General features: G+C 41.7%; 1 protein-coding gene across 1 annotated transcript; it reads right to left on the reverse strand.

Annotated features, from left to right (window-relative positions):
* Nucleotides 1-1,989: 1,989 nt before the first annotated feature.
* cUnh16orf87 (chromosome Un C16orf87 homolog) lies at nt 1,990-14,442 on the reverse strand. The gene is made up of 4 exons (XM_084019359.1): nt 14,211-14,442; nt 8,095-8,194; nt 3,560-3,739; nt 1,990-2,850 (listed from the first exon to the last, which is right to left on the reverse strand). The coding sequence occupies exons 1-4, from the start codon at nt 14,274-14,276 to the stop codon at nt 2,732-2,734; spliced, it is 465 nt and encodes a 154-aa protein (XP_083875485.1). The 5' UTR covers nt 14,277-14,442; the 3' UTR covers nt 1,990-2,731.
* Nucleotides 14,443-14,919: the final 477 nt, after the last annotated feature.

The raw sequence follows: 14,919 nt of genomic DNA on the forward strand, positions 1-14,919 counted from the left end.
GTCTAAAAAGTCATAAAAAGTATTTTAGTCTCAGCAGGAAGTGGACACGTTGTTGGACTTTCTTGGTTTGAGCTGTGGTTTTGATGGACCAGTTCAGACTGTTGGCCATGTGCAACCACCGACTCTTGGTGTTTCAGACTCTTTCAACACTGATGGTCAGCAATTTACATTTTTACATTAACATTTAGGGAATTTAGCAGACGCCTTTGTCCAAAGCGACTTACAATAAGTACATTTGTCGATTTACTTATTTTAGTGTTTTAGACATGGAGCCCCCCTGTCAGATCCAAGTTCTTCTACTCTGGCCAATTCTGTCCAGAAGGGACTTCCACCTGAACCAACTGTGCAAGGGAGGGACTCCACCCATAACTCAGCAGCAGCCAGGCCTGCACTGAAACAGGCCCCTAATTTACTGCCATGTTTTGCTGCAGTTGAGAGTTTTTTCTCTTTTAATGTGTAGCTGACTGTGGCAGGTTTGGCAGCATGAATCCAGTCTTTGTCTCACTGCGCCTGGTTGCTGCTTTGAAATTTGTCTGCTTATACTTTGGGTGTGTGTGTCACTGCTGGGTGAGTTACTCTGAAAAATGTATTCTGGGACAATTCAAAGTCCAGATGTAGTCGTATACACCCCATACTGTCTTTTGAGGAAGTGGACTAATCAATCGCTGTCATTGACCAGTGATGTTGGGAACAATAGAGGGGCCTACATGCAAAGCCCAAGCTAGAGTAGGAGTTTTTTTTTTTTTTTATGACCGTAATAAAACATATTCACCCCACTAAAGTTACATGTAAGAGTAACCAGTTTGAATTAAAACTCTCGCTCCTCATTGGATGGGAGTCACCGAAACTCCCCGGAACCCCAGCGTGCCGTTCCTCCTTGCTGTTTTTTTCAGTGCATCCTTGTTACAGTAAGAGCAACTGCCTGCTTTACGTCCTGACTCGACTGCCAAAGGGAGCAACAACTTTGCACGGCTTCAATTCCCAAACTCAAGACCTAGGCCAAGTCTTCAACTTGTGAGTCGTGTAGCGGCCAGCATTCAACCAGGACCGGGGTGAGGAGTGGATGATTCCAAGACATGGGAACAACATCAAGTATGAGACTTAGGCCTATGTCTGGGCAGAGACATAGTGAGTTTGAGTCTCTGTGGGAATAATGTCGTTGTGTGGAACGTGTGGTGGGATTTGTTCTCCCCCACACTGGAGCAGATTTGTGAACCTTTCACCACACTGCCAATAAATATATTACTTTACTAGTTTGCGGACCGGTAACAGGCCAAGGAACACCAGGTCGTCTGTCCCGTTAACGTGTGGTAAAATAACTTCATTTATTGAGTTGGTGGTGAGTTTTAAGTTCTTTGATAATCTTGCATGTGTCTCTATCTCTCTTTTCCTCTCTAACCTGCTGTCATACTCAGCTGACAGAGCAACATGGATGTACAGATAAGAGTCAAAAATCAGTTTCCACAGTGCCATCTCCTGGCTAAGTCTTGTGTTACATCATGGTGTCTCTCCCTTTCTCTCTGTGCACCAGACAGTGGAGGAGGAGAGAGGAGGAACAGAGAACGAAGTGACAGATGTAGAGAAATGTAATAACATTTGTGGTTTCCAGAGAGGTGCATTTTATTTAGTTTGTGTTGTTTTTCTAAACAGACCCTGCTCTGACCTTTTTTTGTGTACATGTGATGACTTACATGATGAAAGAATTCGTTTTGAAGAGAACTATTCAACTGAGAAGAGACAGTTTGATCAGCGAGATATATTCAATCAGTAATTGTAGATAATTGTTCTAACTAATTCGCATATATTTGCTAAACATTTGCATTGTTGTTGTAAAAGAATAAGAAATTCAAACTGTTGTAAACCAGTGCCCAGTGGTTTGGAGGTTTACACATATGAAAATATGAATTATCATTTGAGAATTATGCACAAGCAATTGAGGGGAAGAAAAAATAAAAACAAGAATTGTTGATTGAATAAAAATTGTACAGATTGATCAAATATATTTTATTTTAAAAAGGTATTCAGTTCATCAGGACATCACATTTAAAAACCAACAAAAATACTTGTCTGACTTCCTGTATCATTTCAGGAAAGCTGAAAGTGTGCAAAAGTACACAGTAATTAATGACGATATAGTTTTAGTACTCAAGGAACTGAACCCCCTGTCCCAGTCCTGTAGCTCGTCTTGTTCAGGGACACATAAGTGAAGTGAAATCTTGAACTCTACAAGGAAGCTCAATATTACTTACAGATGACTTAACAAAGGCAATCACAAACATCTTCATAGCATCTTCAGTTGAAAGCGAGCAGCTACCAAAATGGTCCCTTCCATTTATGTGAAGTCACTGTGAGTTGAGGATGTCGATAACACAGTCCATTTATTTCTGATGAATGCAGTATTTCTTTAGGCGTGGATGCTTGTATTTATAGGACCATTGAGAAATATCATTGAACCTTTTCTTCCTGAATCTATCAACCACAACATATGTTGTTACAACACAAACCATACGAACATGGAAGTTTGCATGTCTGTTATGGGAGTATAATTCAACGTGCTGAAGAGCTGTGGTTTTCCTGTTGGTTTTAATAGTTTGAGCTTCAGCATTTTATTGAATCTTATTTCATCATCAAGGTCTCCACATCCGGATCAGAGTTCAGTTCGGGCCTCTTTGGTCATCCTCTTGCTATCTGATGATTTTTCTATGACAAGTTCTGTTATTCAGGCCTGAATCTATAAGATGAGTCTTTGACCCAAGATCTTTCGGTTGATCTCAGCCAAGGCCACAGAAAACACAAAGGCCTTCTCATCTGAAAGACTGGCATAGATATCCACTTCCTTCTCTAGTTTCTCTGTAAACAAACGAAAAAAAAAAACACCATCAGTCAAAGAAAACACATTTTGGCAATACAGTATTTATCTATGGTCATGCCAATAAAACTTTTTTTTAGGCATGGGACAATATAATAATTTCTCGTCTTAGTTATCCCACTAAAATTATTGTGATTCATGATATCCAGACAATAATCAAAATATGATTAAAACTCTTAAATTGGCACTCAAACACACTGGAATCACTTTACATTTAGTTAAGAAACACATTTTATTGCATCACAGATAAGACATATTTTGTAAGTGAATATTTGCCATGATAGTGAGCTAGACAGCCTTTGTCAAGTCACTCATGATGATATTTAAGATCATCCTGATAATGCAAATTCACCATGATGGGTTTTTTTTTATAATAAAATGCTATACCGCGGCATCCCTCGTGTGAACACCGCATAAGACCTCTAATGCAGCTACTGTTGTGATCATCAAATCAAAACCCAAATAAAGCCTTCCTCACCAGCTACCCCTGTTACGGTCCGGGTAAAATATTGATGGGCATTCTGACATATGCTTATAATATTTAATACAGGTTGCATTATATTGTAAAAAAAATGATTATATTGTTCATCACAATTATTTCTGTGACAATATATTGCCCAACAAAAGTACAGTTATCGTGACAGGCCTAATCATAAGAGACTTGTAATAAGAAACTGTGAGTTCTTTTACCTTTCTCCTCTTCCTGTTTCTTCAGCCCCACTGTTTTTGGTCTGCCCCGCCCCCTCCGAATGGGATCTGATTGGCTGTTGGTCCGGGATCTTCTCCTGTTCTCCAGTTCACTGGTTAAAGAAGAGTCTATCCTCTCTCTGCGAATGCGCTCTGTCCTCCTCCGCTTTAAGTCCAGCTTGTCTGAAGCAGTATATAATAAAAAATGTGTCAGCACAATTTGTGGGTTAGACTGGTTCCAGGCTGATGTGCCTGATTTGTTTGAAATCGTGATTAAATCTGTAGATCTGTAGAAGACTAAATATGGCAATATGACAATTACTATGGTTATGAGAAAGAGAAGACAATAATAATAATTATTATTATTATTATTATTAAAACAGGGTAAATAATACTAATAATTAGGGCTGTCAAAAATAACACATTATTGCATTATTGCAGGGCGATTCATTTGTGGAATTAACGCAAATCTTTTTTTAACGCATTAACGCTGATGGCTCTCTGGACGTTCAAGTTTGAAAAGACAAAGATGGAACAATTAATAAAGGGGGAAACACTGAAGCTCATGCGAATAACAAAAGGCCAAAATTCACCTCACATTTATTTCTCTCTTTAAAGACACCAACGATGAAAGCATTTAGAACGAATATGAACTGATTGGGAATGAATATGAGCTGATCGGTGGCTGTACCAGTAACCTGATCAAACATGTGGCAATTAACTTCAGCAAAGCCAGCAGAAATGTCTGGGGGAAAATGTCATTCTGTCATTTCATGCATTCTGATGACATGTTATGCATCGATTTATATTGGAAATGTCTTTATGATGCCATGCAAGTGTTGCATGGCATCATAGACACATGATAGGCGGTTTGAGGTGGTCAGTATATTCACAAATTATTGAAAAAGAAAACCTTGAAATATGTAGCATTCAGGAAATAGCCCATTGAAAATCTGTTAACGGACCGGCATTTCTATAGTGCTTTTCAGCTACTCATAGCGCTTTACACAACATTCAGTCTATTTTACCCATTCACACACATTCATACAGCAATACAGCTTTGGGGGCAATTTGGGGTTCAGTATCTGGCCCAACAACCCTTCAGCATGCAGACTGGAGGAGCCTGGATCCAATCTACCATCCCAATGTATGACCTGCTTAGTTTATTTATATTTCTTCAGTTTTATTTTTTGAAAAACTAAAGTGCTGTCAAGCCTTGGTTATGCTTCCGCGTAGTGATCACGCAATGGCCACACAGTTGCTTGGACGCAGTCGTGAGACCGTGATGGTTCTGCGTGGGGTTTACGTGTCGAAATACAATTCAATGCCAGATAGAGGGCGCTATGTTTTTTTGTAAAGACTGACCGACCGACCGACCGAGACTCTTGTGACGTATATCGTCGTTAGCCTCGTTATAGCCTATTTGTTTACTTTCCGGCTTTGAACATCCACAATTTTTCAGAACTTGGTGTTTTATTTCTTTGTGCAAAAGCGACAAGGTGCAAACAATAAAACAAGGTGGAAACAATAAAAGTAGCCTATTAAAAGTTTCAATGGCGGTGTTTGAGTGGAAACCGGAAAAGCGGTCTCCAGCGAATGTAGTTAGCTGACCAATCACAGCCAATGCCGCTGCGTTGGTGCTGCGTCGCCTCGACGCACGTCTTAGGATTTTTGGGAGGTGCACGTCAGGCCTTTGTGGTGGACGTAAGGGGGGTCTGCAAGGAGGTAAGGGGTCCGTAAGCCCCCTTGCGTTGTGTCAACGCGGAAGCATAACCTGGGCTTCACTTTGTATAATGGCAGTGGTTTGAGATTTCTATGTTATAATAAAATAATTATAATAATATTTGTTATAATAAAAGAGTTTAAGCTTGAAATGGGTCATATCGATCCCTAACAACACCTACAGTGACAACAGTCGCAATGCCAACGTTTAAAATGAACTTTGGTTTTGCCCATACCACGGCAAAGGTGTCTCCTTTTACACAAGCATCCCGGAACCAGAGGCGGTAGTGTGATGTACTAAATAAGCGTCTGAAATCCGATTCCCCCTGTGATTCCCTAGTGAACACTGGAGTTGAGTTTCTTTTGCTTTTCTTGCACATTTACACCTCAAGCGCAAGCAAAGTTGCTGTGCATCATACACAGCATGTTGAAGATACAATGGAGGCTTCGCGCAAGCAATTTCTGGCTTTCTATCTTCAGATCAACGTTCTGAGCTTTTTAAATCCCCCGGTTTTTAAAAGCTGTACTAAATCCCCCGGTTTTAAAATCCAACACGTTGAATCTACAAAACTACATTGTTAGGTTTAATCAAAACAAAACTTCATTGTTATGTTGAGGCGGCAAAAACTAAATAGTTAGGCTGAATCAACACAACTACATAGTTAGGTTGAGTAGTATCATGGTTTGGAAAGTACTGTGAAGCGCAACACAAGTACTTGGTTCACACGTGTCGCGAACCATCCATCACCCAAAGTTCTCCCTAAATACACTTAGACGGATTCCACGGTTGTGTGGGAATGTCGTTTTGAGGCGATCGGGCTGCATCAATGATGGCTGCATTCCACTTAGGGGAGATCCTGGTATTGTGCGTGCTGGCTCCCTGGAATAGCTTACTGGAACACTTCATGGAGTCTATTGAAAATGGAAGGGGTAGCAACCCTCCTTCTCAACCATTTTGCATTTCTAGCTAGAGGAGTGGAAAAAGCCAGAGCATTACGTTGAGTTGTGTTAAGATTTGCTTCCTCATCTGCAAATCCAAATAAGCTCCTAGTGGCTAGTGGGTCGTGTTCAATTCCAGTTTAGAGTCTGGGATAGTTCGTCATTTCACACTTAAACTTAGGCCTTCTAGCCGGGGTTAACTTCAGGATACATTTTATGTAATGTATTAAAGCTGCAAGCAGCGATGAATGCTGAACCATTTATTATTATTATTAATATTATCATTGAGTATCAGTTACAATAACCCTTAAATGAAACAGAAGGGCTTGTTTTGGTCAAACAATGCCATATTTTTTTGGAAGTAGGTGTAAAATTCTCCCTTTTCGAAAATAAATAAAATTAGAAAGCTGTTCAGTGATGGAGCTGGTTTCTTTGCAGAGCTAGCTGGACACTAATGATGATGATGATTTTAACAGAATTATTATTGGTTTTCATGTTGTCTCCAGTGGTGGAGGAAGTATTCACATCCCTTGCTCTAGTAAGAAAATATCCCTTGTCCCTCTTATACAATTGTATAATGCCATTAGATTATTATGAATCATGTCTTAATGTCAAAACAAATGCTGTTGTAGTTGCTTGAGGTGGAGCTCCTTTGAATTCAGCTGCAACAACTAGGCTAGTTATTTTCTTTATGGATTAATCAGGTTATTTTCTCCACACACACACACACACACACACACACACACACACACACACACACACACACACACACACACACACACACACACACACACACACACACACACACACACACACACACACACTAGGGCTTTGACTTTTGCCCAAAAGTCATATTCGAAGTTCGTTTGTTTATTAATATTCGAATATTTATTAATAATATTTTGACCATTAAATGCCTTCAGTAAGACCTATATGGTATGGTATGGTACTTAAGTTGTATATGTTTTGTCCACCTGAGGGCAGTGTATCAGTCAACGTCAATAGGCAGGCAACAATGTTTTCAGAACCTTTATTTATTTAGGTCAGACATAAACTGTGTATGCATTCGGTTTCATCAAAATAAAGATAAATAAGCCAGTCAGGCTAAACTGAAAAGACAAAATAAAGGTAGGCCTAAAAATAAAACCTGGCTCGCGGAGCATAATTGTGGGCTCGCGGAGCCGTGTGCTGCCCGGTGTCGGTGAGAGCTCCAGGCTGCTTTCGGACATTATTTGGGCCGTCAGTGGCGACCGTTCGGCGGTGTTTGTTTGCCTATTTACGGGCAGTATTCCGGGCGGCGCGTCTTAGAGTTTACGGTTCTCGGGACGGAGCGCGAGTGCGGGCTCGCAGGGCCCGCCCGCTGCCCGGTGTTGGTGTGGGCTCCAGGCTGCTTTCAGACATTATCGGGGCCGTCAGTGCCGACTGTTTGGCGCAAACCAGGACGCTAACGTCACCTATAGGAGCCCAGATGACCAATGATAGCCTTGCTAATGAGCTCGCGATTCACACAACTTCACCAGGCGTGAAAAAGCCTTGGAATCTGAATTGAAAACAACGTTCAAGCAAAGACATTTACAAAAAATAATGCCCATAACAGGTTCGAATATTAAGGGCTGCCTAATATTCGCTCGAATATATATATATTTTTTGATATTCGAATTATATTTGAATAACGAAGTTCGGAGTCAAAGCCCTAACACACACACACACACTCTATGCTGCATTGATCCAAGGCAGACAGACGTAAATTACAGTACTGAACCATGTAATAGAATAAATAATACTTTGCTCAACATACATTTAGAATACCAAGCATTATACAAAAGGTCGAACATTTTCAGGCATAACTGATTAGCTTTGTGCAATCTGAAACTTACCTGCTATGGCTGGAGACGAGCGCTCATTTAACTTGGCATTTAGGAGTTTTCTGCTAATAAACACAAAACCACATGGGCAGGACTTGCACGCAACCGGAATCTAGAGAGTAACAAAGAGGAAACATATGGAATATTTAATTACTGTTATGGCTTCACCCTTAAGGGGAAATAAAAGTTGAGCTTTGACCAAAGGATGGCACAACACAACAGCTCATAGAATAAGCACATATTTAATTCTTCTTCCTCTTGGAGTGAGACTTTTGTTTTGGTGCCTTTGTTTTGATCGTAATGCAGGTCGTCCAATAACTGGATGATCGGTGGTTCAATCCCTGGCTCTTCCAGTAGGTTCATCAGAAGGGAATGCAGTGAAGGAAGTGACCATATTTGGACTGCGGAGGAGTGACGTGCGGATTTGATAAACACAAGCAGCAGACTTGCTGCTCGGCCCACCACGCACCTGTCCCGGTAGTGTTTCTGGTGCTTTTTTAATGATTCTGAACGATCTGCACAATGTCGGCCCGCCCGTGGTGAACCGGAGACCGGATCAAACGACCGGTTCTCAAAACTACGCCCGAAAGCAGTAGATTTCAGTTCTTCACTTTGACTACAGAGTGTGTGTACTTTTCACTCCTCTGAATCTACCTTTCTATGTTTTCTATTTTATTGTGTTGTATATTTACAGGCAGCATGTATTTCTGACCACGGCCCGATCTCAATGTCCCCCCTCACAAACGCACCGAGTTTTCTGTGCCTTCCCGTTAAGTCCCTGCAGGTTCAGGTCTGTCCCACTATCAAATCATCAGGTGCACGAGGGTTCGCTAGTGGACTTTATGTGCACTTTATGGCCACTTTCTGTAAATCAGCATTAGGGCTGGGTTCAATTAATCGATTTTCCGATTAAGATCGATCTTCATTTGAATCAATTATAAAATCCCAGGATCGATCTTCTAATATAAGCTTTTTCCCCGTGGACGCGTGAAGTCTCGGCGTTAGTCTCGTGTGGCTAGCCATTGACTCTTCGCGCAACGCGATCTCTTCACATGAGAGACTACTGAACCAAAACATGGGGGGGGCTGCTCCACTGAAGGCACCGCCAAGACTAAAGGCAGATGCGTGCTTGCACTTCGGTTTCAAGAACTATGAAGACAGAGAAGAGCTGGACAAAAGTACAGCCATATGTAAGATGTGCAAAATGGAAGTGAAATATTGTGGAAATACGGCAAATCTAGGAAACCATTAACGAGACATCACCCAGATACGCAATCTGCAAAAACGTCCGATCTGAAAAAACAAACCCAACTGGAGAAGGCATTTGGGATTAAGTTAGCATCCAATTCTCCACGTGCTCAAAAAATAACTCAGGCTGACGCAACTTTCATATGCAACGATATACGCCCTTTAGGGCTGCACGATTCTGGAAAAAATGTGAATCACGATTTTTTTGCTTAGAATTGAGATCACGATTCTCTTGCACGATTTTTTTCCACAAAATGTTTATTGCACTGATGAACTTTAACAAAACAAAAAAAAGGTTTGTTGCTTTGGCAGAGGCATAGTAGTAGTTCTATCAATGGAAGATAAGTAATTTTTACAATAGTAAAAAAAACAAATTTGACATGCGGCTGATAGTGAATCAGGCGCTATAAAATGAACCGTCAGGCTCAAATACGACTGGACCATAAATCAGATGTAGCGGGAAAATGATCGATTTCTCACAATTCTGCCTCGACCACTGCCCGCTGCTTATTGTACATGTTCGGGAGCGCAATGTTTGAAAAGTAGTTCCAGGAGGGCATCTAGTACCGTTTGTTGTGAGTGTTTATCATCTTACGAAATCCCTCATGTTGTACAGTGTTTATCAGTTGGCCGCTCTTCATTTGCATAAAGTTGAATCTACTTTATGCTAATCAGAGGAGCCGGGCTCGACTTGCCGCCTCGGGAACGGTCGCGAACGGTAGCGAACGGTCGCGAAAATCTTCTAAACTGAATGTTGTCGATCTAGGATGATTGTCAGGCGCTCTCCTTCATACAATCACGCCTACAGTTCATGGCTGCACCTGATTGGACGATCGCTTTCACAGCTGTCCTGTCTGCTCCGGAGTTCACGCAGACCAAGGCTCGTTTGGAAACGTTCTCTTATTTTACGAAAATAGTTCAACGAAAGGTGTTTCTGAAAACATTTTAAGCGAGAAGTAAGCTATGCAGTTGCTGAATCTGTCTTTATTTTAGATCGACAACATTCAGTTTGGAAGATTTCCGCGATCGTTCCCGAGGCGGCGAGTCGAGCCCGGCGCAATGAATGGGACGCGGAGAAACACCGCTGCCTGTGGACAGGTACCTTCTTGCCAAACACTCAACTGCAGGCGGCTTCCTCCACTGAATCACGTGTTGTAAAGACGCTTTACCATAGGTTGAGGGAGGAGGCAGCGGCAGTGCTGCGTTTGGGGGCGCTTCAAAAAATCCGGAAGGAAATAGGAGCATTTGTGATGCAGCTCGAGATATAAAATGTTTCAGAATCGCCGTGTGTAGAAATGAGATCACGTGTATGTGTGAATCGAGATCGCGATTTTTTGTGCAGCCCTAACGCCCGTACAGCGTTGTTGAAAATAATGGCTTCCGAAGCCTCATCAATACGAGAACCACGCAACGTTTTACCGACACGTAAACATCCGATTGAAGTGGCAATCCCAAACCTGTACGCAGACGTCAAACAGCGTCGCAACTTCACACACCGTAAATCCTCTAATATAGGCTCGGGCCTTTATTTACTGAAGCGCATCGCGGCCTAGGCCTTTATTGGAAGGAAGCCAGAATTAGAGACAGGCCCCTATTTCTATTTGAGCAAAACGGACTACCAGTAGAATTAATAAAAACGCGATTTTGTGTTTATTTGAACCTATAAAATACTAGGTGCTCCGCAGCTGCCATATTATGGTAAACAAGGTTTACCGCTTGCCAGTATTGCACGCTAGGAAGATGATTGACAGGCGCTCTCCTTCATACAATCACGCCCACACTTCATGGCAGCACCTGATTGGACGATTGCTTTCACAGCTGTCCTGTCTGCTCCCGGATTTCAAACAGACCAACATGGTGGCTCGTTTGGAAACTCTCTTATTTTACGACAACAGTTCACCGAAATGTGTTTCTGAAAACATTTTATGCGAGAAATAAGCTATGCAGTTGCTGTCTTTATTTTAGATCCACAAAGGTCAGTTTAAAAGATTTTCAAGAGCTTGCGGGAGGCGGCGGCGCATTGCAGGGCTTCTTTCATACCATAAATCCTCTAATATAGCTTCAGCCAAAATCTCCGCGACGCAAAGTCATTGCAGGCTGACAATGAATGGGAAGCATGGAAATAACGCTGCCTGTGGACACTTGCCCCGGCCTCCATTAGAGACCGGACGTTATTTACCTCCGCCGACAGCGAGACTGGCCAATGTTAGAGAGAGACAGGCCGGTAATTGAATACAGGCCAGTATTAGAGGATTTACAGTAAGTCGGCAGAAAGAGTCGCCCTAACTTGCAACAGCTGGACATCCAGAGCAACGGATTCGTAGCTGACAATTACTTCTCACTATATTGCCGATGACTTGAGGCTCATGTCTCATGTTTTACAGACTAGACTCGAGCAGTTGAAACTAGCCACACGATGAGTAATCTAGCTGAACTGTTGTCCGAGGCGATACAAGAGTAGGAGTTTCCAAACAAAGACCCAGTCATCGTAACTGACAATGCTGCGAATATGGTCCGTGCTGTGGAATTGATGGTGCTGTTACACATTGGCTGTTTCACTCACACAGTCAATTTAGCCTCACAAGCAGCTCTGAAAGAGGGCGAGTGGGAAATTTCCCTTATTGTCTACCCCTGGTGTGTCTGTCTATTAGGGCTGTAACGATACACCAAACTCACGATTCGGTTTGTATCACGATTTTTGACCCACGGTTCGATACAAATTTCGATATTTTTTTTTTTTTTTAATTAAACATTTGATTTATGTAAGATGCAGATTTGGCGTGGAGGGCGTGTCTATCTGATGGTCTTTTAACTGCACAGGTCCCTCACTCAACTTACTACAGAGAAATGTCCCACAGAGCAACGTTGCAGAACCAAACTAAGGTAACGTAGTAACTGTAACCGTCTTTGGCAACGGAGAAACAAATACCGCAGCTGTACGTGGAGAAGCGTCCTTCCTCCCGCCCGTCCTACCGACTCCTCCTCACATTTCTGCCCGATAAACAGCGTCTGTCACCGGCAAAAAAAACTTTAACTCACCGAGTGTTTATGATGAAAAAAAATCTCTGCGACGGTCAGCCCTCCGGACCGAGACTTCAGTGAACTTTAGCCTCCGTCGGGTTTTGAGTGACAGGGAGACTCCAGGGAAACCCCTTGAAAACGCACACACGTCATCATCATGACGTGTACCGGGACGTCTCTTTGCGCTGCTTTCTGTGAATTACACAGCGGTTCGTCTTTACTTCAGCGGTGCTTCGCTCCGTGTGAACGAACAACGGCGGAGAATTAGCGAACGACCGCTGCGGTGTTAATGTGGTGTTACTTACAGCTCATAGTGCTGTTCTGGACCGGAAGTTGTGTCGCGATTCTGCCTTCTCGTGGCGCGAGACAGGTTCGTGGATCTGAGTGTCGCGATTTCAGCTTCGATACGTGTATCGTTACAGCCCTACTGTCTATGCATGCATGTGTATGTAACTGCATGCATGCTGAATGCATGTGTACATCCAATTCAATGATATAAAAGTGATTTAATTATGTGAAATCTCTTATTAGAGATATGTGGCCCTGAAGGACAAGCTGTACGTAGCGTCAGCATTAGATCGTCACCTTTCTTGTCCGATTGCCAGTGACGTCACTTTCTCTAGACTGATGACTGAAGCTGCTGATCTGGAGCAAGTGGAGGTGCTGATGTTATAGAAGTATAAAGTTATAGAAGTATAGAAATCACAGATTTTTCCTGTAGACTACATTATTAATATACATCGGTTTAAGTAGTTTTCTTCGTTTTAGAAATATTAAGCAATTTAATTCCCCAGTGAGTTCCCAATTGATTTTCCAATTAAGTTTATTCATGAATATTTTCATCTTTGAACAGCAAGAATCTGATGGAGCTGAGCAGGAAGGACAACTCCCATGGCCCTGTTTATATTGTATATTATACACCTGGTTTATAATTATTATATTATACACCTGGTTAATTATTATTATTACAATATTACATACCTAGTTCATTATTATTAGTATTATATTACACACCTGGTTTATTATTATTTTTAGTATTATATTACACACCTGGTTTATTATTTTTTAATTATACACCTGGTTTATTATTATATTATACACCTGGTTTATTATTATTATTATTATATTACATGCCTGGTTTATTATTATTATTATTACAATATTACACATCTAGTTTATTATTATTATTATTACAATATTACACATCTAGTTTATTATTATTATTAGTACTATATTACAAACCTGGTTTATTATTATTAAATTCTACACCTGGATTTACAGCAACCAATTATTTTAATTTGGCTTATTAAAGCCGTTTGAACTAAAACAAGTAAATATACTATTTGACAGTTATGTCTGGTCTGGGATGATAAGAGTCTGGATGACGTTCAGATCAGGCTGTAAATATGTGAAATAAAAACCAACACTTTGAAATAACATATTTTGTTATCAAAGTAAAGTGAATTTCTACCATTTCAAACCCACAGTCTCTCACACTCAAATATCTACCAGGTGACGTCAGTTAAGTCCCTGAGGGTTCAGGGTTTAAGGCTTTAGGGGGACACTGGGACTGGGCCTGTGTGTTCCTCCAGAGAGGGGAGTTGGTCCCGAAACTTGCCCCATTATAAACCCCTCCACCTTAATGAAGGGGACTTCAGACGGAGCCCCAGGGACGGAGCGGGGACGGCTTCGGTTGGAAAAGGCCCGACGTGTGTCCTCCACTAAACAACCACGTCTACGTGTTACGAGCAAGCAGCGGCTCGAAGACGGTAGACGGTCTTCATACAGCGACCAAAGGCCGTCATACGGGACACGCCATCAACAACACTCACAACTGCAACATGGTTTCATTTCCTCACCTGTTGGTCGCACTCGGGACAAGATTTCGTAGCCATTTTGACTTTCTTTGTTTTATTCGCCGACATAGTCCGTCTCCTGCAGAAACCCGCTCGCTACAACTTATTTCTGCGAAACATGGACGACAACTAACCCTTACCGTCCGACGACACGAGGACGATTTACACACGCCGAGGCGTCGAGAGGACAACACGCGTGTAAAAAAGCTCACACACACACACGGATATCACAGTAGTAGGCGAATAATGCTAAAGATGCGCACATGCGCAGGAGGGTCTTTCTCCTGGTGTGTTGCGTTCAAGTTCTTTGGGGGAAATGGTAGATCGCAGGCTCTTCACATTTTATTGATTTTTATTGTCATGTACTTTGTAGCAATTCGTTATCAGTCATTAAATACTTAGTCTGAATTTGAAGAAATACAATAATATTACAATTACGAGCAGTTCATAATCACACAGGATTTCCGTATGCCTTTTTATGACAAATGTACAATTACTTTTTTTCAACATACTGCAATGTGCATTTTTACATACTACATAACGATGGATGGATGGATGGATACATAGACAGACAGACAGACAGACAGACAGACAGACAGACAGATAGATAGATAGATAGATAGATAGATAGATAGATAGATAGATAGATAGATAGAACATTTAGACATTGACAACAACAGATACACTTCACAGAGAGAGAGAGAGAGAGAGA

Source organism: Eutrigla gurnardus (assembly GCF_963514095.1).
Source record: "Eutrigla gurnardus genome assembly, chromosome: 1".
NCBI lineage: Eukaryota > Metazoa > Chordata > Actinopteri > Perciformes > Triglidae > Eutrigla > Eutrigla gurnardus.

Bases quoted from the DNA above. Each gene is read 5' to 3' on its own strand.
- cUnh16orf87 (XM_084019359.1), bottom strand. From the start codon at position 14,276: ATGTCGGCGAATAAAACAAAGAAAGTCAAAATGGCTACGAAATCTTGT. The intron at 8,195-14,210 runs GTGAGGAAATGA...GTTACTCTCTAG, and splicing joins GTCCCGAGTGCGACCAACAG to ATTCCGGTTGCGTGCAAGTC. The intron at 3,740-8,094 runs GTAAGTTTCAGA...ATACTGCTTCAG, and splicing joins CTCGTCTCCAGCCATAGCAG to ACAAGCTGGACTTAAAGCGG.